At 40.7% G+C, this 23,464-nt stretch overlaps 1 protein-coding gene across 10 annotated transcripts in view; it reads right to left on the bottom strand.

Moving 5' to 3' along the window:
- The window catches only part of msi2b (musashi RNA-binding protein 2b), a 265,751-nt gene that overhangs the window by 35,663 nt on the left and 206,624 nt on the right, over positions 1-23,464 (bottom strand). For all 10 annotated transcript variants that reach the window (XM_065963096.1, XM_065963097.1, XM_065963094.1 and 7 more), the window contains exon 10: positions 19,404-19,478. In XM_065963096.1, coding sequence (XP_065819168.1) covers positions 19,404-19,478 — 75 coding nt within the window. The remainder of the gene's footprint in view (positions 1-19,403; positions 19,479-23,464) is intronic.

Here is a 23,464-nt window from a genome sequence, read left to right as displayed (position 1 = left end):
GAAGAGTTGTTACATTATGCATCAATAAGGTCCTATTTATGTCCTAGTGGTCTGACAACAGCTTGACTGATGTTAATGTAATCTGTACTGTTCTTTGGCCCCAAACTGCCAGCAGTGGCTCCCTCGTCATTGACAGAGGAGCCCCATCAGTCACAGAGCAGTCGCTCATTTCTGCTCTAAGAAGACTGTCAAGTGTCTAATGCACGGGAGGAGCTGAGGGACAGCCGAGACTCTGCAGAGGCCCTATGGATGAAGTAGCCTATGCACACATTTTAGTATCTAATAGAGCCTAGCACATCACTTAGATTGATTCTCAGTGGAAATATGGAGTGGAGTAATTTAAGTATTAAACATACTAAGAAACTCAGAATAGGAAGCATTTAAGATTTTCTAAACCAAGATTTTAGCTTTACAGCACACAAAGAAGAACAACTAGAGCCTGGGTTAGAGTAGTTGCTAACAGAGGTTTAACGGTACGTCGCCTGTGACTTTGATAGGGACAGAGAGGGTGAAGAAGCCCTTCAGCTTGTCAGTTTTGGACGTAGAACGAGAGAGATGGAGAGAGAGAGCGAGAGAGGGCTCTCCCTCTCTGTCTCTCAGCAGAGAGAAGAGATGAGTGAGATGGATGAGCAGAGAAGGACAGCAGTAAAATCAAAGAAGGACAAAGAGGAAAAAGGAGAAAGAGAAAGAGAAAAAACGAGGCCAGGACAGAAGTGTCTCATTGGTTCTCACTGAATTCTCTGAGGAATACAACACACAAAATATTTCTCAGGAAACAATATTACATTTTTACTCAGGTAAAATGTATAGATGTAGTTCTACAAAAGGCTGAATACAAACCAGCAGATCTGAGCATTTTAATAAATATGAGAAAATTATATAAAAACAGAGGGGGGTCATTTTTTTTCCTGTCAGCATATGACAGTCAGAAGGACAAGCCAGCGGAAATAAGCATGTAGATAAGTCAGAGCCGAGGCAGTGAAGCACACTGCCGCCTCCTCAGGAGGAGAGAGGCATGCAGAGAAAGAAAACTGACTCCACTTCACACTTTGCTTCATCAATAACCTTTGATAAGATACAGGGTAACACAAAGAGACAAAATAACAAAACAAAGGGAAAATACATATATATCAAAGTTACAAAAGAGACAGCCACCTAGAAAGACATCTTTTCATCTCCAGACTGACAAGTGTCCCATTGTTGTCATCCTTCAGCGCTACTTTGTTGTTGTTGAAAGCATCTCTGGGTTGTTATCAAAGGCATAAATCATAGAGTGGGAGAGAGAGCCGGCCAGGTGGCTTTCATATGAACTGCCGCACACATGCTCACGTTTCAACCCTCCTCTGATCAGCGAGACCTACAGTGCACACACAGGTTTCCCTTCGTAGACAACACACTCAGAGATGTTTGGGAATGAGCCAGAGAGAGAGAGAGAGAGAGAGAGAGAGAGAGAGAGAGAGAGAGAGAGAGAGAGGGAGGGAGACAGCATTTACATGCACACCAATAATTCAATTATAACCAGGCTAATGCAATACGCATATTATTGCAACTCTCGTGTAAACACCTTAACCAGGTTATCTTACTCACATTAAAGGTCTAATCAGAGTGAGCGTAACTTGATTAACAGAGCCGGGTTGCTTGTCAATCATCTGAATTAATTTTGTCATGTGTGTCTGGTTTCTTTTTTGTGTTAGGAATCTGTGCACGGGCCACAAAGGTCACACATGATGTCATGTTTGAAGAAGACCGGCTGGGGAAGAGAAGGAGGAAAAGTTGAAGCCAAACCAAATGGTAACTCAAGTAGTTAAACAGCATTCAACAAAACCGTGAGGCAACTCATTACACTTGGATAACTTGACTTAGTATCTTAATGATTTGGTTTTGAAGATAACACACACACATTTTCTTTACACCTGGTGTGTCCAGACTTTTTGGACAGCAGTTGCCCACCCAGGACACTGAGCTACGGTGCAGCCCAACTGCATAGGACAAGACGTGATATTCCACGCAAGACCTCGCTTCTCGCCTAGTCTCCTTGCTGCTTGTGGGCGTGAACCATGTTGCCAACTGTCAATCACAGCAGAGCGCACACCACGAAGGTCAAATACAATTTTTATTTAGGCCAAATGTGTCAAAATTCAGAAACTACATTACACATTTCTCGCACCAAATGCTTTCAGAATGAGATTTCAGTACACTGTTTATGTGTAAAAAGAATTTATATTACGAAATAGCCGCCATGTTGTTTCCAGTTTGAATGCTGGCAAAAACAGCCTTTCCTGTCAATCTGAATCGATTCAAAATGTCCAAAAATTGATTTTCAAAACGCATACTCCTACGTCCTATCAGTACTTTTTCATCAACAGCCAGGTTGAGCACAGTAAACCTGCTGCTGGAATTTTCTTCCATGCACCCTCTCACCCTTCTTTGGTAGCCTACATAGATGCAGCAGCGTAGAACTAACCACCTGTACTGTCTGTGGTGAATTAAGAAATTCATCCTGTCCTGTTTTCAATGAAGTCAAGCGTTAGAGCGCCAACTGGAATCTTCTATGGAGAGCAGAAGTCTGACCCGATGTAATCAACATGCAGGGTCTGAAAAATGAAAGTGAAGTACTTCAGGGATAATTCAAATGCTTGAGGTTTACATAATACACTTCCAACGGAGTTAAAGTGAGTGGAACAACCGCCAAAAACTGCTGACTGACGCACATAGCAACACTTCACCAATCCACCAGGCAGTACTGAAAGGACAAAAAAAACATCAAGATCCATCATCCTTTGCATTTCACAGAGATTTTTTTAGGTGTTCCTCTGTGTATTTACAGACCAGCTGATAAAAATGTTACAAATATTAAAACTTTGTAATCTTGAACACATTGCATTGAGCTTTTAAGAGAAAAATTACAATTTGCAGCTTCTTAGTGCACAGCAGGACTGGAGTACATACTGAAATAAGCAGCCCCTTTGAAACATGTCTGTAATGTATTGGGAATTGGATTGAATCAAAATACATTTTTGAATCAAATCGTGACCCCAAATATCGAAATCGAGTTGAATGGCGAGATATTACATCCCTAATGTGAATCTTCATTCATAGAATCTACTTTAACCACCAAAATACAGGTATCACACATATTTTACTTACCTGTATAGGTAATTTAATGAAAAAAAATTACTGCATGGCAATAAATATATCATCATTAAGTACTTTAATTTAAGTACTCAAGAAAAGTATGCATCTCTGAGAGTCAAAGAAAGACAACAAAAGAAAATGTGTTAATTGAAACGCCTCAAAAGTTACTAACACTCTTGCAACATATCACAATAAACTGGATTGAACATCCCGTCTATGCCAGGGCAGATAGCTTATCAGTATTAAGGGGTGGCCATTCAGGTTTCTGTAGGGGATAATGCCAACCACATGACGAACCCTGTCTCAGTTACAAACAGCCCTTTTCTTTTTACTACACTTCAGACTGCAGCTGCCTTCCTACAGTTTGTATAGTACTTTACATGCAGTATGCATCCAACTGGGAGATCCTACTTCATCATAACCTTGCTCCTTATACTTTGATCCTCTGGCCCATACCTCTGCTGCAATTTAAGGCACATCTCTGCACTCTCTCTGCCACTCAGTTGTTGAGACACTTCTTCTGCTGTGCAGGGGATTGTGCAGTAGGAATGGTCAAAAAAACATGCTGGCATGCAAACAGCAAAATATGACTGGATGAATAAGTAATTTCAGGTATTTTTTGGCACATTTGACATACATTTATTAAAAAATATTACACATTTTTAATATATTATAATAGAATATATATTATATATATGATTTCAATAGCATTTAAATCTAAAAACAGGCATTTATTTGAGAAGGTGTGAGAAATTTTCTCATCTGCTCTCTCTCTCTCTCTCTGCTCTCTTAATGTTGTCTTGTCATTTTTGAATCTGATTCTTAAGTTTATCTTAACATTATGGATGTGCAAAAACCTAAAATGCTGGAGATGTCCTCGAATTCAACAATTCAGAGTGATTATCTGTGTGGAAGCATATGTATGCATTGTTTAAAATCACTGTAAAAGAATAATGCAAACAGCATACAGCATTATTCAACACGTAATACAAAGAAATGTCAAATTGAAGTGCCAAACATGTTAAGGAAAGAAAATGTGTCTTTGTTGTGCAAATGACTTTGTGACAAAAAAACATGTTCTAAAATGTTATCTTACACAAGGGAGAGGTTCACTAAAATTACCAATAGAGAATCACAAAAACTAAAGCTTTTAAAATAAGCGCCTAACAGTATGCTACTGCTACATTTTAATATATCCCACATATAAAAAAATACCAGGTTAAAATTGATCCAGCGTGTGTCAATACTAGCACCCAAATGGTCGGCAAATCCCATTGGCACTATGTCAGGTTAACCCAGAAGTGTCAGTGTTATATTGAACTGTAATAAATCAACTCTAACAGGTGACTTTCAGTGTTCAGTATTATGAGACACTATAGCGGAGAAAGGGTTGATGCGTTGGTTAGGTTTACAGCAGGTAATGTCAAATTAGTGACTGCATTAAGTATTTTTTACACTGTATCTCTTTATAATCTGGAGCTGGCTATGGTTTGTCATTGGAGAGCTTTGCCCTGAATGTTTGTGCGGTAACACTGCTGGGAGAGCTCTGAATACAGCCAACATATCGACTCTTTCACACCGAGACCCCTGACCTGTATACAGTATGATAAGCGTAGCCAATTTTCTGTTGCTCACTGATATGATCGTACATAAATCCACTTCTGTATGTGCACAGGTGTGGGGTCAGTGCGTCTGTGTGTGTGTGTGTGTGTGTGTGTGTGTGTGTGTGTGTGTGTGTGTGTGTGTGCATTTTTGTTTGTGTGTGTCCCTTAACCTTAGCCATGGGTCTCTTTTTTGGCCAAAGATAACAGTCTCTGTTTGTAATGAAACCATTTGGCACACTGATCCTGTGCCATTAAGACTTTGTGGTTTTCTGATTGGGGAGAGAAAAAGTCAATTACAAAAGTGGAGTGAGCCCCGAGCTCTGCAAAGCCGGGCTTTATGGTGGTAATTGCACATGGTATCTTATAACTTTGAACAAAATGATGAGGCCAGGAAGGAGATAGATTTGGTAAAATTCCTTTCCTTTCAAAAAGCACGGAGAGGAAAGATCCGACACACTGCAGGAGAACTACTCTGTTCCTTTACAGGACATAATCGAGTATTAAAATTAGCCTGACAGACCAAGTCACATCATCTCATCCACTGTAACCATTACTCCAGTAAGAGGTTGGATAGAGAAACTAAGATTATACAGATTTCTGAATTATTATGCCACAAAAAGATGATCTGACTTCATCTGTCTGCTAAATCTACTGTTGTGTTAGCATCATCAGCAGTAATGTACAGCGAGTAGTCGGTCAAAAAACCCCCAGGTCTTGTTTCAGATCATTATATGGCTGCTTGAGAAGGATATTAATAACTTGCTTTAGTTTTTGCATTTGAATTTGAATCTGATTTTATTCATCGAGAAATAATTGTACTCCTTCTGCTTAGCTAACAGTCCCTTATATTTAGTGTTTGAACTATCTCCATACCACAATTACACCCTCCAGGATTCTAAAAATGAACCCAACTATACATACAACTATTTTATTTTGTGTCTTTCAATGTATTCATGTGTCTTATATTATGTTTGTAATAATATCTGCTAGCTGTTTGTCGGAAAATGTTGTTACCTGTGCTGCTAAATGTCTTTACAAGATATTTTAATCTAAATGACCTGTTTAATAAAGGTTAAATTAAAATAAATTGAACATTTATTGAATTGAACATTTAAAAACTGAACATTTTTGCTGATTGTGAAGTATAAGAGGGTCATTTAATGAGGTTATTACCTCCTGAACAACCAAAATCTGTTGACATCTATTTCCCATGAACAAACCTTTTTAAAACTGTTTCGGTACTCTGTTTCATTTAATGTTACCTTCATGTGTTTTTATATTGTTCTCTGTCAGCCAGGTCTTTGTTTTTCCTTTGTTGTTTTTGAGTTTATCAACTCTCTTGTCGAATGCGGCTTCCGTGGCCCTTCATGAACCAGATTAGCAGAGTAAAGGGGGAGCAGTCAGAGGGAAAGTAAGAATCACTAACACAAGAGTTATTGAACTTTTTACAACCATGAGTATTTGCTTCAAGAATCTGTCCTACTGCAGGCTGTGCCAATGTGAGGGATCTTTGCCATTTTTTTCTGTAAGACAAATGTGTGTTTTTGTTACTAGAAGCAGCGTGACGTCAAAACCGAAGCTCCAGCTACTCTACTGCACAGACACTGGGTCCAAATGCACAATATGTCAGCGCCCCTCAGGAGGGCATTTTGGCTTCATCTTTGCACAATGGGAGGAGGTTGACGTGCATCGTCCATCTTCATATACAGTTTATGTTATCAACAGGCAGCTGTTAATTATACCAGAAATCTGTCTGCAGCTTGATTTGATTAGATGTGGTTCTGGGATCCGATTGAATCAAAACTGCACCTTTCGCAACTGCCTTCTCTTCATTGCTGGTGTCTGATGTACTGAAATAGTAGGCATGTAATTGACCAATCAGAACAAAGTTTTCAATTAAGCCGAGTTATATGTGATATAATGAGTTGAATTTCTCTTCAGGAAGGTCAGAGGTGAGTCAGGGTCGAGGTACAGACCCATCTCACAGAGCTGGTATGGACTGAATGGTTAACTCAAGGACACTTCAGCAGGGCGAATTCTTGCCGACAAGGGGGCTTGACCCAGAGCCCTTTAGTTTAAGAGTGGTCTCAAGCTCACTATATGATGTCAGTCAAACTGGGATACTGAATTGCAGATTACCGTACCGGTTAGATGACATAGTGTGTATATGGTATTTGTTGTATAGGCTTCTATAGACCTGCATAATCCCTATGAAGTTAGAATAAAAAACTCCATTTTTTTATTTTGTTATAGAAATACCCTCTACTTGAAAATTCCTGCATCCTTTAAAACTGCAGACTCTGCACACACACGTCAGCCAGCTGTGTGCCTCTGAGTGTGGGTGACTGCGATGTGGTGGAAAGCTCAGTTTCTTCAGTACTTCAGTTCTTAGTGACAAGAGCGCCGCTTCTTTGTAGCTGAAGTGCATGGAGGCATAGCATCAAAGAGGACAAACTAGGCTCCTTATTGAAGAGTAGCTGCACTTCGACCTTTTCTTTATACTCCTTCCCCATACACTCCAGTCAAAAGGAAGCGGCTCCTCTGCTGCAGAAGTGATCTAAAACACATTCTGCTTCCACAAAAGCGACATCACTCTCTCAGGCAGTCACTCACTCGCACACACTCATATGAGTGTTAAAGAATGAGCACTGGAGAGAAAACAATAAGATGTGTGTGTGTGTGGGGGGGGGGGGGAATGGAGAGGAAATCTCCTTGGAGAAAAGTTAAAAAGACGTTTGGTGCAAGAAACAGAGACACTGGTTTGTAAATGGTGCCGTCTCGGTTCACAACCCTAATATCCGAGGCAGTGACTTAATAGAGAGAGACAGACAGGGAGGACACAGATGTCTGACCTTGCAGTGGTGCTTATGTAATGGTCTGCTTCAGTGCATTTAACTGCAGTGCTCCTTTCCAAACCTGGGGATCAGTAAAGGCAACATGTCTCCGCAGTCCAATCTCCTCTGACATCACTTCTGACACCCAAAGAGTATGAAAAGGTCCTGTGAGCGCCGAATGAATCAGTTGTTATGGTCGTGCTTGTGCGGTCCCCATAGAACCAATCATACTAATTAAACTAGACTACTTAAGCCTCCTCTCATTAGCGTCCAAGTAAACAGCCTTAATTTTTGATGCATTTTAATGCCCATCTCCCAGTTCTGAGGGAGGCAGCCGAGGGGACAGCTGAATGATAAGGGGGGGTTCTCTCAAATGAAAGTCAGTGCATTAATGTCACATCCCTGCTCAAGTTAAATATGCGATTCAGGCCTTGCTTTTGCAGTATTTACTAATTAAGTTTCATTATAAAATACAGTGTATTAATAAAATAATACCCAGCTTCAAAAACACTATTTCAAGACATGCGATTGATTTTACAGCCAAGTTAAAGCCCTTACAGACTCCACTATGTTTAAGCCAGCTTTATGCGCTGCAGTTACACAATATACCACTGCTCCAGATACAAGGGCAAGTAGGGTAAAAATGTGGCATGACCCAAAAATAGCACTGCAACACTGGCTTCCACTTGATTACAAGAGCTGAGAGCAATGTTTCCAAACATAGAGGGGCGGTATGCAGAGAGCTGTGTGTGTTATGATAATGAATATATGCATCCATGTTTTTAAACATATGCATTTATCCATGCACTAGACAGTGGATGAGCACAACTGGAGGGCTGTTAGCACAGTCAGCAGGAGGCAGGGATAGAGGGAGGGAAGGAGAGGAGGGGGCCAGTTTGGGTAGACACCCAACTTGCCAGGCCTGAAGCTCTCGAACAGTGGGTGGCATCAAAACAACAGGCAGCAGACACTGAGCATGGTCTCACAGTCACACACATATTGTGCTCCTCTGCCTGCTCCCATGTCTGTGCTCCTTCGCTCTAGTCTCCTGCAGTGTCCAAAGGTGGCAGCCATGTGCGAGGCAGGGCAGCTCCAGTTTCATTTCTACACCAGCGGCTCAACAGCAGAGACATAATGAGCTTTAGCGTTGCCACTCTTCCTCTTTCAGCAGCTCATCTTCCACACCGCAGGAACCTCAACTGTGGATCTGTTTGCCTGTTTCAGTGTGTGTGCGTGTGTGTGTGTGTGTGTGTGTGTGTGTGTGTGTGTGTGTGTGTGTGTGTGTGTGTGTGTGTGTGTGTGTGTGTGTGTGTGTGTCAAGAATGTGTCGGCTGTCTTGGCGTGAGTTAAGACCTGGGCAAATGAGGTGAACCTTCCCTTCCACTTTCAGGAGATAGCCAGTATTCAGCCTTTCAGCATTGCCCGTGTCAGACTTCAGAAGCAGGTTTTTGCAGAGACAAGTGCACACACACACACCCGAGAAGGAACATGTGACGTAACTTGCGTGCATGTGAGCGTGCACACTGTCCAACACAGACTGACACTGGACAGAAAAAAATAAATGCACAAGACTACTAGTCCTCCTGTAAAGTACTGAGGGACATGTTGTCTGACCTCTGCTGCACCTGTTGAATCCATCCTGTGCATCTGTGTCATAAAAACACAGAGTTATATTGTCTTAACTTTTACAGCTATAAGCACATGCACATAAAACTGATTTAAGGTCAGTTACCGCAGACACAAAAATAGACAGAGCGTCACAAACTGTAATGTCAGAGACACACAGTCACTCCTGTCACTGGTTACAGCATCATGGCCTGGGGAGTTCAGAGAGTCTTAATGTGTGAATCTGTGAGAGTGTGTGTGCAGCCAGCATAGCTGTCTAGACAGAGAAGGAGAGAGATCCCCCCCCCCCACTACCTCCAAAAGCAGCCTTAAGACTCTTTGATTGTGCCCTCTGTGTGTGCGTGAGATGTAGTTGTGCATGGTCGTTTGAGTGTGTGAGGTCATGACGCTCCTCGTCAGGCCCTATTTTTAAGGCCCGCGACTCATAGAGTGCCCCGGCCTCCACAGACCCATCGGGCTAATGATCAGCCTTGGCAATTAAAGCCGATCTGTGAGTCAGTGTGGCATCAGGAGGGCCATCTGCTTCCAGCCCTGTAGCACTCACTGTGGCCTGTGGGACCACTTGCTGGGGTCACAGCTCGCCCAGCTCGAAGAGAGAGATGGTCACAGGATCCGAGGAACAATCTGCCGTGTAACACCAGTTCGATAAGCACCTGGTCTACTGATCCCGTGTGTCTCTTGGGTGCAGTAAAATCTGTCTCATGGAGGACAATGTTGCATGCACCCACGACACGGGTAAGCTCCTCATCAGCCTCAGGCCAGTGATTTTTTCCACCTGCTGCAGAACTGGAGCCAAGAATTGTGGTACTTATTGTCCTGAAATGGGGAATATAAGATGTTGAGTACTTAAGTGAGGTTCAGATCTAGTGATAATGAGTGCGCGCAGAGTCCTAAACATAGGAAGCAATGAAGTATAAGCAAGAAGAAGAAAAGTTTCATGGGACAGCAAGTTTGAACAGGCAGCTTCCAAACTTTTAAATGCAGGAATACAAAGGTCTATTGACACAATGGTGTATTTTCTGGACCCAAAAGAAATAAAAGAGTTCATAAGCCCCCTAAAAGGAAGGACTTGAGATCCATGAAAGTGTATAAATGTATATTTAAATATTCAAAGATAAAACATTTATAATCACAAGAGTCCAGATCCTAACGCTGTTAGGTGCACGTCACTCCCACTCTATCTCTCTCTCTCTCTCTCTCTCTCTCTCTCTCTCTTTAAACATTCAGGTGAACTCTTACAGGGAAGACTTGCTTGCTTCAGGACCACATCGACATGAAGAAATTAATTTGCTTTGACAACATCGTATCACAGGAAAACATTTTCTCCTTCTGCCTCATGATGGCTTAGTCTTCAGCAGAGGTTGATCCTATGAAACCTGACACACAGCGGTCGTACCTTATTGTCCTTGACCACCAACCTTGCAGAGGCCTCCTTTATTTCAAAAGGTCCCAGCTCTATATATAGTCCATGTCAACACCTTTCCATCTCTAAACAGCAGACAGTTGCTAAACCCTGGGAGGCTAACTGGAGTTCAGGCCAATGCCCGGGTGTGACCTCTCGGCGCATTTATCACATGCTTGGTTGGCTCTGCCCTAGTTTATAGGGGCATGCAGCCCCCAGGAGCACTCACTTTCATACCAATTGCACAGGTCAGCAGTTCTCTTTCCCTATATGCCACCTGCAGAGAGGACAGCTGCTCCCTGTGTGGGCATACTTTTTCCTAGGGGAAAAGAGGGGGCTCCAAAGGTTAACACCTTGTTTTCACTGTTATTTACAGTTTCATGGAGCACCTCACACCTCCTATAGGTGTTACCTTAAGCATACATCCTCTGTCACATTGTGTCCTGTGTTGTGTAGTGGAACAATCTATACTGTACCGGGAATGTTAGCGTAAAACATTAAGCTTTCATAAAATCATTTATTTTAGGCTCCGTGTGTTTTCCATAAAAAAAAGGGTCGTCTGACACATCGTATGACCTTACTGTACAAAACGGAGCATCGCAGGGCAGAGCTTTAAAGTAGGGCTGCAACAAACAATCCATAAAATCCATAAAAATCGATCATTAAAAGTGTTGGCAAAGAATGTAATGATCGATTTCTTGTTGTATGATTGTTGCATCACTCGCAGACAAAAATGATAGGAGGACGTCCTGAGGGTTGGGACAGATTTCCTGCATTATCAATTAAATGCAATTGGTCCTGTGACTATAAATCAATCATGTATCTCAATACAGTTTGTGCTAAAGTTAGTGTCCAGCTTTGTTCGATGGTTTAATTGGCTTCATGTTATGGTTTGCTGACTTTGCATTTATAAGTTATTACCTCAGAAAACCTGAAGGAAAGATTTTTGAAAAACAAGGAAATTCAGCCAATTTCAGTCAGACACGCTGAACACAAGCTTCTTTAAATTAAGTTCATTGTGCAGCATAAGTTACGATGTGATCCACCAGAATATTCCAGGTTAAATGACTCCAGTCCTTCCATAGGCGGCTAACACATTGATTTTGCTTTGTTGTACTGCTCTCTGGTTTCTGGTTTGTGTTCATCACAAATTAAATAACTAATGCATGAAACATGTTTCCATTTTCATTTCTTTGAATCATACATGAAAACAAAATGCAAACCCTCATGTTGTGTGAACAGGATGGTCTTGCTGACAACAGGGCTACCCCGCAGGTTTCACATATTCACGAGTCAGACAGGCGGCAAAACTAGAACCACCTGCTGGGCTGAGTCCTGTTTACATCCACAAGAAAAGTGAAACCCACTCCACTCTGATTTTAGGCTTCTGAAATGTCATTTTCTGTCACTTTAACATGATGGAGTGTGCTGTTGTGTTTCAAGCACGGTTGGTTGGAGGAGTTGGAGATGCAAAAGGATGGAGACTACTGGAGTTCTATCCCCACATATCATGTTTGTCAGGGAAACAGATCTGACACGGGTGAAGTGTGTGACGAGAAAAGGATTCGGCAACAAGACAAGAAAACTGATGATCAAACCCTTTACCAAACACAACACAGACATAGCTTAAATTTGTCCAGAGAAAGAGACATAAGGTGTACATTTTTTTCAAAAGAAACAGCTTGGATAGTTTATCTCTTTTGCGCTAAAGTAACTTGTAACCCAAAATTACCCACCCCTCTGTCCTCATTGCACCCTCGCTACACTTACCGCTGCCCTCTCCCCTCCTTAATCACCCGTTCCCTCCGTTCTTTCACCACTTAAGAGGCTGACTCACTAGGCCCTGAGTTGCTGTTTGTCTGCCATGACATCTGGAGTAGCTGGATGACTGAGTGTTATGTCTTTCTCTCACTCAGTCTGTGTCTCTTCCCTGATGGGACCCCAGTAACATCTTCTTCCCTGTTTTTTTTTCACTGCAGCATAATGACCTCCTAGTAGCAGCCCTAATGGAGCCATAATGGTCATTTATGCCAGGGGAGGCACTGAGGGCACGGCGGCAGAGGTAGCGAGATGCACAGGAAGACGGGAGACAGAGAGGAGCACCTGGTTCACTCCTTCCACCTTTGCTTCCTTTTCCATCATGCACGAGCTGCTGAATCTTAGTCTTTGTATGAATGCAGCTTCTGTGTGTGTGTGTGTGTGTGTGTGTGTGTGTGTGCATTCATGCGAGTTTAATAAGGACTAATACAAGACTGTAACAATAGAAAGTACCATTGTATTGAATGTGTGAGGGGTGTGTTCCTGCTTTTCAAGTTCACATTTGCAGCTTTCCCCATGCATAATGCACATATGCATACATTATTTTCTTTTTTTAATTGAATTTCCCTCACACAGACATCATTTCTATTCATGCATACACCATACGCACAATGGAATGAGCTACCATTCTTAAACATCTTTGTATTTCTTCTTCTTTGTTTGCTAGCACTACTAGAAGAGTATTAAGCGGGAGCGTTATTTTGCATTTATCGCTGAAACTGTTTTCTTTAAAGCCAATCCCATTTTAATATATGCAAGCCTCGGGGTAGTGTTTAAAAGAGAACGACAGCTTGATGTACTGTACAGCTGTGATCAAATAAGATATATCTTAAAACATGCGCCTTTATCACAACCGGCGTCTCAACTAGCAACCTTTTGCTTTTAATGCAGCACATCTCCTGATGATCCCCTGGGCACTGACGGTTGAATAACACAAACACAGATTCATCAGCTAGCTAATGCTAATTAGTCATTGCATAAAAACAAAAACGTGTGTAGTTAGGTTCATTATGCCCTGTCAGTTCCTGATTTCTCAGTTTCTACAGATGATTACAGCTGCACTTTGGGTTAAGATAGAGAAACAATTGAATCCTATTTAATACATTTTCTTTAGTGCTAAAGATGTGAGATGTGTTGTTTTCAGGTAAGCATCATTCTTATTACAGGCTCTAAGTGAATGAAAAAACAGACATGAAATGAATTCCTAGAGAGCGAAAGAGTGTAGCTTCTCTGGGCGTTCAAAAATTGAACGAGATTCTCTGGCTAAAATTTCAAGAGACAAACTGACGATTTAAAGTAAAATATTTGTCAGTCAGCTCAAACAGGGTGAAAACACTCCTCATCCCTAAAAACCACAACAAGAGGCAAAGATCTCGTTTGAAACTTGACTGAGCATTTTCTTTTCCTTTTTTAAAGCAATGAAAAGCTCAACAGAAATAGTACAGTCTTTAAAGTCTGAAGGCTCAAAGTGAGGTCCTTTGTGCCTCTTTTGAATCAAAGATTATTTTACTTTTTAGTTTGCTCTTTGGGGCATGATAAATGTTCGCTGTGAAGTCTGATAATCTCAGTCAAAGACTCTAATGCTGTTCTTTCATACTTTGATACTCGCCCTAGCTGCCAACCAGCATGAGCAGAGTGGTGTAAAACATTTCTTATTTTGCTTTCATGTTTTCTTTGGACTAATGGAGACCATTCTCAGAACGCATCCTTTTGTTTTGAATATCAAATTCAAAGTGCATTATTTACTACTTCATGTGTGGTTGGACGACAGCAGTGATTAAAGGTTCTATTTTTTTTTATTGAAGAATACAACTCTGTCGGGTTATATTGGTTTTTATGTGAAATCCACAACAGGCCCTCATTGAGAACCACAATGATCCTACAGCTGGATGTTTATAGGCAGCTGTGTGTGGGTTCAACGGCTGAAAATAAAACTGCAGCTTCATGACTGACATGCCAACTACCGACTTCAGCTCAGCCTAAGTGATACTGATGCCCACGTTCACAGATATGGACCAGCCTGACGTCACTCTACAGCTCTCAGAGTTTATCAGACAATTCTAAACAGGACACCTGCCAATTGTGTCACCTCACTATAACAGCATATCATGTGTCCAGTTGATAATAGTAACAGAGCAGATGCTGTTAAACAGAAATGAAAATACATATTTATTTTGATCTCATGGTGTCTAGTCTTCAGACAAGTACACTGCAAGTGGGTTTCTCAAAAGAGCAGACAAGTCTGACGGCCTGATTTACTAAGAATGGATTGCGACCACGAACAGCTTCAAAAAGAACACTTGTTATCTGCTCTGTCTCAAGGTCTCATTCACAAAGCATCTATCACTTATGGTCCTCAGGTGCAAATTTGCCCATTAGGTTTGCTCTTGTTTTGCATCTGAATGTAGAGAGAAGCTGTCTGGACTTTTACTCTGCCACCCCAGACTAATTTAAACCCTGGTTATATTAGTAATAAAGTCATATTTATAGAATTATTTATAGATTATTCATTTTTATGTCATACCTAGGCAGAAGTGTTTTCCTGATCACTTCACAATTTGCATGTGAAATGCATGACTGTGGGGCCGTTACCACCTTGTCTCAACAGGCAGTCATTTTTGCATTTTAACTGTGTGTGGCTATTTGCTGCAGTATTAGTGAATTACCTGCTTTTTTTTACTATGTATATGATTTGCTTAGCAATATGAATGAGACGGAGTCGTTATGACTCATCTGATCAGAATTAGCCGGTTCAAAAAACACACAATTCTTTTGTGAGTCATGTTTCCAAGATTACCGTAAATATGTATCACATAGCAAAGTGTTTAATCTTGTAACCTTTCAATATTCTGCACATGAAACTGCACGAAGATCAACTCCAGTGCGTGGAGGATTCAGCATAATTCTCAGTTAATCTGAGAAAGTACATTTTTATTTTTCCCTTTGCAATTCTGGAGAATCTACCCTTCAGAATGGATCGATTTAAAAAGTTTCACCTTCTTTGGTGCACAGTTAAAAGGGGTTGTTGCAGCAGCACTTTTTGTTTCAGGGGCCTCGCTGCAAAAACTCTTGTATTTCAAGCCACCAGTGATGCCATTTGACTTAGTCAGTGGTCCAGAACTAAAAGCTATTCCAGTTGGATTTGTGGTCTCCACAATAAAATTAGGATGCCAAATATCAGTGAGGTAGGATACACTGAACTTTGTTTTGACCGACTGGATGCGCAACCATTTATTAGAACAACTGTCTACAGCCGAAGAATTGCAGTGGAGCCAAGTCAAGGTAGATGCTGCTGCACAAGAAAAGAGAACTCAACTTAGTCAGTGAGTTTAGCACACCATCAGAAAAGTACTGTTTCAGTTGACCTCATTTACCACCAACATTCCCTGTTAGTAGCTTGTTACTGTAGGATGAGGTAAGCCTGAAATCAACTGTGTGTCCTTATTCAGGAAGTTAACAAAAAGTGGGAGAATAAGCCCTTCAGTTTGACTAAATCACTCTCAGAAAAATATTCATTTGTTCTCTGAACATCAATTTCTTTCTTTATTTTTGTCCTGTGCTGTTTCCAGCTGTGTAAGTCCTGGATGTGTGGAACAGATTTAAGTAAAATGAAAGATGATGCTAAATCACCTCTGTTTAAGAGAATGAAAGTACCTGTAGTTACAACTCTTTTCATGGCAGTAGCAAAACCACAGGAGTCTGAGGAAGTGGTGTTATTGGAAGTTAAAGACAGAAACAGGCTGTGCAGAAGTCCAGCAGTGTTCATCTTAAACAGTGAAGATGTTTACATTCACAGAGCATGACAACACTCACATCTCACATGTCACATTTGCATGCATACATTACAGTCCGCTCTGCTTTCATTTGACACTGACAATACCACCGCTTGTGGAAGAAAAACAATCTGAGAACATTTTCTGACATTTTTCTGACACAATGGGATCAGACAGAGATGACTGCTCAACTTATTGTATATATTTGTGTTACAAGTCGGAGCAGAGGCAAACTCTAGTCGCAAGAAAATCAATGTAAAGCCGAGGAAAATGTGATGCTTCAATATCGGACACATTTAAGTGATCATCTCATCTACATAGTGTTACAAAGAAAGGAAACCAAACATAGACTTGTTGTTCTGGGGATGCTGCTAATCAATCTGCTACACCTCTTTACTATTTGTAATTCTGACAATCTCTTTGATTGTATATGCAGTATGCAGCATCAGTGCACTTTAGTTAAAGCATAACGCTGAAGCAAAGAGAGTAGACAGAAGTGTGATCAGCAGTGAACACAAACACAGATTGGTCTTTGAAAAGTGAGAGAAAAATCAGAGGGGGTGTCTTTACTAAACACGTCAATCCTCTTTCTGTCATTAATATGAATGTATGATCTCAGACCTAAACAAGGGACCAACAGGCTTTAAATATGAGCAAAGATTAGCACTGTGCAGTTGTTAAACAACAGCATTTTCTATCCTGCATGTATAGCAGGAAATGTTTGAGATTTCATGGGCCTCATGATGTTGAACCTGCAGCTAATTTCCAAATTCTCAAAAAGTCGACAAACTCTGCGTGCGAGTTTGTTCTGCAACTAAAGAAGCCCCGAGGCCTTTTCTCTGTCTAACTATAAATGGTTCTGTTTTGATTCAGTGTATGGAAGCATGATTTGTTTTGTTCCTCAGACAGAAACGCTCTTTATGATTTGTTTATGTTGCAGAGTGTGCATTATTAAAATCAGCCTTGTTGTTTTTCCTCTATCGCGGCATTAGAACAACAGCAACTTCTTGTTTCCTCCCTGTGGTCTGCACATGACTCATATGTCACAAAGCCCCTAAAGCTGTGACATGCATGTGTGTTCTTCTCCACACTTATAAAGAAAGTGTAAGAACAATCCCTCTCACTGCAGCTTACTGAGACAGAGAAACACCGGTGGACTTTGGTTTGTCTGCCAACACTGATACATATACAACAGATTTAGGCACAAATAAATACCACAGTCTGAGTTTGTCCTTCAGGGAAATGTTCTGTTATTTGATCACTGCACAGACGAGTTTCTGACGGATCGAGAAAGATGTGATTTACATCAGTAAATCAGCAGGAAGATCTCTCATCGCATTAAACAGTATTGATGGAATTATTCTGTAAGCAACTCACGGCACACAAATACAGACACAGAGAAACATTCTTGGCATGATCGATATCAAACACACTCCGTGATCAATGTGTGAATTAATTGGGAGTGTCACCACGGCCAGCGTGCTAAGTTGTCAGATATTGTTTTAGAGTCTGCTGACAGATGGTCTGGCTGTACGTACATATCACTTCTCTGTTGCTTTCTGTTTTCTAAACTCGAATTCTGTCTGTGTTGTAGGGATGTCTACTGTAGCTCCTCTTTTTCTGTGTTCGGCTTATTGAGTTTACTTTCTTAATTCAGTGCTTCATCACTGATCAATGTTTTATCACTGTTTTATCTTGACAATTGGACAATTGCCTGAGCACTGTTTTCATGTTAACAGTGGACCCCTGAGGGTTACTGGGAGTTAGAAGAAGAAGAAAAAAAAAACGCCTTGAAATGCTGCCAACAATTTACGCCTCTTGGATCCGGCCTGCCTGGTCCCAGCTCTACTTATTTATAGTGAAGCTGTGTACAGTGAGAGAGAGAGAGAGAGAGAGAAAGCATTTGATGTTAAACTGAGGATGCTTCCCACATCTTAGAAAGCGAGGACACTAGTCAATATTTGGCCCGAGGTTATTTAATTTGGACGAGGAGTTTGATTCATACATTAAAATTTCCAATTACCCTGTCAAGAGATGAGCGAGCCCAGAGGAGGCTGTTTTAATCATACAGCTTTATCAAATGCTTTAAATTGAGTTTAACATGGACAGGATCATACATTCTGCCTCAGGGAAGGTGATACCGCTTAATTTGTCCTAAAGAGTAAACATTTTAAAAATCCATGTTTGACTAGAATTACTTACATGGAATAAAAAGAACTGATCACTGCTTCCCCCCTTCACTCTCTTGGCAGAGAATATGAAAAATGTATAAGTGCTCGTTTCCCCCAATTCTAAATGTCTTTTTTAGATTTAACGATTTATTCCAGCATTTGTATTCTGCTCATGCTCGCCCACGTTGATGAGAAGGTGCTATTCCCTTTCTTCTCTCAAATAATGTTGTGGTCAAGTATGAATCTCACACATGTCTGATCTGCAGGTGGTCACAGCTGGACCTCCTGTCTTACCATTCCTGAATCTATTTCACAAAGATATTACAGAGATCTGAGCCGCTGTCCAATATTTTCCCATTCTGTCTTATCAGCGGAAGGAATGATGTCTGCCATGGCCAACAAAGTATGTGAAAAGTCTCTAAATAAAGCATGAAATTGACGGGACGCCTGTTTAGGTGAGGCAGCCCACGAAGGCATGGGTGCTCTTGCAGCAGGTAGAGGTACAGCTGCTCACCTTCAGACTGCTGCGTGCCTGTCATTTGGACTCCCATTAAAGCGCCTGGCGCTCTGTGTCAACACTTTCAATGCAGAAAAGGACTTCATTCATTTTCCATTAGGAAGACCACACTTTAAAGTCTGCCTACAAGACAAAAATGGCTGCTTATTTTTTCTGCTTCTCCAAAGAGAAATTTGCATACATTGGACTGCGTAAAGAGGAAGAAGTTCCCTCATTTGAGACGTTTGGTCATGGTAGTGTTCAAGTGTCGGATGAAAAGCAGTAAGCAATTTACTTCACTATATGTCAGCTTTCAAAAGCTGCTTCAGGAATCAAGACACGTATCATACGTGTCACCCTGCAGATTATCTAGTGACTGACTTGTATATTGATGAGTTTATGTGTGTGTTTGTGTGTGAGCATGTAATTGTTTATTTTTTCTTTGTGCATGTATGTTTGTATGTGCTGGAGAGTGCATAACACAAAGGAGCTAAAATCTCCAAACAGCTATCGGAAGAGAAGTATAAGAAAGTCTTGAACTCACCAGGGAACTGGTAGCTGTAGCTGGGTGCGAAACCAGTGTATCCGCGGCCATACGTTGCCACAATATTAGGGTAACCTTTGGGGACAGAGATGGAGCAGAAATGAGAAGAGAACTGGAAAAACATTTGAATTAGAAACAGATTAGTACCACATAAAAAAGCACAAGGACATAGCAACTTAAATATCAAATTTAAAGGAGAAATTAATCTGTAATTGCTGCTTTTAAAATGTAACCTCATTTTCTCAGGCAAATTCTAACGTTACAAAACTCTAAACAATTAAAAACAACAATGATCCACTTGAAATAAAATATGAAACATTAAGAGCATAAACTATTTGTTGAAAATAATATTTTTCATCTTTCACTTCCCGAGTGTTTTATGTGTAACTCCAGCTTTATTTGTTGAAGAGAAACCACAATAAGCTAGAAGTGATTTATATTCCCGCTTCCAGTCTGAAGAGGCAGCATGTATTTATCGCTCATAATGTTGATGGTGGCTTGTGCACTGTAACTTGACAACAAGCACCACCCTTACACAATGGTCAGCTGTCACACTGACATTAACCTTCTAATCTCGAACACGCTGCTCTTGTTGCTTGAGAGGTTTTTATAATCTGGCCAGTCAAGAATGATGGCAACAATTACAAGAATTGGACCAGGTTTTTTTTTTTAGAAGATCATTCTTTCATAGAAGGCAATTCGGGTGATTCAAAATGTGAGTTTGACAAAGCTGCTAATACTTCACACAATCTCTCTTTAATCTAAGCAAGTTACCCGTCATGGAGTGACAGTGTGTTGCATTACATTTCAGCAAAGGTTGTACTGACTTTCTCTCCATTTAGTTGTCATTTCTTTTTAATGGTAAGGTTTTAATAATGGTGGTCCTAAAATGGTTTGAAGCCTAACACTGATACGCTCCTGAAACAATAGCTATTGGTTATCAGCCATCTTATTCAGTAAGGTCTCAGACATTCTCATAGCTCTGTGTATGAACACCTGAAGCTGCTGCCTGTGATGATCGGTACATGTTAATGACGGATAATTGTTAAGATGTCTGGGTGACGTTTGTGAATAAGATGCCATGGAAAGGGAGGTGATAACTTCTCCTCATTTGCACCTTTAGCCTGACATTTATATGATGTTTTATAATCCCCTTTTCACAGATATCTTACCTGGTTCTTTATTGTTGCCATATTTAAACCCAACCCCCCTCCCATTTTTTAAACTGTATTTGTGTATGCCCTTAGATATGCCCTTTGCATCCCATTAATCCAGCCTTGCATCCCATTAATCCAGCCATCCAGATATACCTCATAATTCACTTTTTTTGTCTACATCTGTAAATTTTGCAATTACTGTACATAGCACAGAATTACTGTACATAGCACAGACTCTTGCACTTTCTGCTAATTTGCACTTCTGGTGAGATGCCAAACCTCATTTCGTTACTCTATACTTGTATATGTGTAATAAAGTTGAATCTCATCTCATCTCATCTCATAACATTTTCAACTGCTTTTTTAATTGTCTGCTTTATTATTGGGTTTTTAGAGACCCAATCACTAATTTGATGAGGTAAAAAGAATCCACCATGATGATGGAATTCATTAGTATTGATTATAAGATGTTTACCAATTAAAAGCATCAAAAGATTTATGGATCAATTTAGGAAGCAAACAGAATTCTGGTGGTGGTATGTCCCATTTTCAATGTTTTGTATTTTTTTTTTTAGTCCATATGTTTTTTATATGTGTTTTATCTGTATATGAGTCAAAATGTTCCAACTTGTGTTTCATACATAAATCGTCCATAGACAGATATTGCTAAAAGGATGCTAAAAAGGGCATAATCAAGAGGAATCTGTCATCTGTAAACCAAAGTCAAAGTTAGTGTAAGAGCACAGACTTGTTTAGAAGCAGCTCTGTCCCTGGATGGATGAAGAGAACCATCGAGGCCCAAAGAGGAGCCAGTGTCATTAGAAAAATTTAAGAGCAGCAGATGCATTGTTCATCTGCTGTCATGACTCTTATTACAACCACAGACCCAGCAGTTAATTAGCAGGACCGTTTTCAGACAGAAGCAGCTGTGGGCAACATATTGAGGAACAGGGTGCGAGGGAGCAGGAAACAGAGAAGAGGGGAGACATTTGAGAAGAGCGGGTGGGTGGGCGAGCGACCGTGTGAGTCAGTAAAAAATCTGAGCGCCATCAAAAGGTAATATAAACATAATTAACCCTCTAATTATGGTATATGTCTCAGTCGTTATCTGTTTTCCTCAAGCTATTATCACCTTCAACCACAAGTCTGCACTAAATTACCTCATGAGAGGAAGTCCTTTAGGCCAGGAATGAATCACCAGAGCCAACCCTGATAACTCGCTCTTCACTGTGTGTAAGTTACACCAAAAAACTGACCTCGCAAAACCACTTTCAAGCTTTAGTGTCCTCAGTTCGTTTTAGATATGTATTAGCCTGATGAACTGGCTGCAGTTTTAGTTATGTCTGAATGTCTGGATTGTAATTTTTGCTGCAGATTCCTTTACAAACAGCAACAAAAGAGCCAATTCGTTATTCACAAAAAGTGGGTGCTGGCTCCAGGCAAGACATAGTTGTAATAATTTTTAGTTTATTTTACTTTAAATGACTAAGGGGGATTCACTATACAGTATATTCACTCATCTGCCCTTTACGTGTGACTTCAAGCTCAGGATGGGAAGTTCAAATGCTCTCACATGGTCCTACCACTTTATTCCAGGTTATACGTCTTTTCATGTAAGATACCTATTTTTTTTTCCACTGCTAGTCAACAAATGGGCAACTGAAATGCCAATGAACCGTGAGAATTTGGAGGAATATCTGGCCATATTTCAAAGTAAAACTACATGTTTGATTATTGATAATTCCCTTATTTACCATTGTATCTTATCAGACTGCCAAATGCAACTGTAACTCTCAGACATTTCAAAGCTCAAGGTTAAATTATGTAGTTAGTTGCTAATTTGAGCTGTCTGACCACAGCTAAATGGCTAGCTTTGTCTTGTCTAGCAGGAAATATGGCTAGCTATCCTTCTGCAAGCTACTCTTTATTGTCTTTTCAGTAACTGATTGATAGAGAAGAAGCAAAATGAAAATGATTTGACAGATACAAAGAGTCTGAACCACCCATTTAAATAGCATCTTAGCTTCCCACCTTACGCATTCTGTCAGAGGTTTACTACTCTGTACGGGTATTCAAATACAACTTTCTAAATACCTTTAAAACACATATTCTGCATCCGTTCAGCAAATGTTTAACAAGGCATTCATATATTTCCTCCAGAGACTTGTCTTCGTGTGTCCACAGCACGAAGGCATCAATACATATTTTGCATTCATGCATATTTGTGTGTGTGGGGGGGAGTATGTGTGTGAGTGATCGTAGGCTATGTAGGTGTGTGTGTGTGTGTGTGTGTGTGTGTGTGAGAGAGAGAATGATTGCATGTGTGGATGCTCTGTTCTGTATGCCTCAGAGCCTGTGCCAGCTGGAATCAGAAAGGTTGACCTTGGTCATAAATATCTAATCAGTGTTTGCTGTCCATGAAAAAGTTCAATTTATTCCTGACCCAATGGGAAAATGCCTCTCGCAGACCCTTTCCCCCTCGCTCTCTCGCAGACAAAAAAAGAAATGCAACTCAGACAGGCGCCAAGCAGAGCCTTAACCTGGTGTGGATGAAGTAGGGGACGGAGGAAGAAAAAAAGAAATAAAAATCCTCATCAGCTGCAGATGAGAAGTCATCACCGGGAAGCTACAGATGGATGACTTTCACAAAAACCCCAGCCGTGTTTGTTTGGCCTGAAAAGAACTGTGATACGATACAATAAAAAGCTATCCAGACCGCAAAGTATTGGATATTATGTGTTTGATGCTGTCTTACTGTCAAACAGATAAAAATGCCAAACTGAAATTGCAGGCTTAGATACCACAGCTCCTCGTGCTTCCTCATTTCAATATTTTCTGAAAAGTCAAAGGCATTTTCCTACACTGATGTAGTGCATTACAAAGGGGTTTCACATTACCAAATGA

This window comes from Labrus bergylta, chromosome 14 (genome assembly GCF_963930695.1).
Source record: "Labrus bergylta chromosome 14, fLabBer1.1, whole genome shotgun sequence".
Taxonomy (NCBI): domain Eukaryota; kingdom Metazoa; phylum Chordata; class Actinopteri; order Labriformes; family Labridae; genus Labrus; species Labrus bergylta.
The sequence above is the reverse complement of the archived record's forward strand: the minus strand, read 5'-3'. Positions and strand labels throughout refer to the sequence as shown.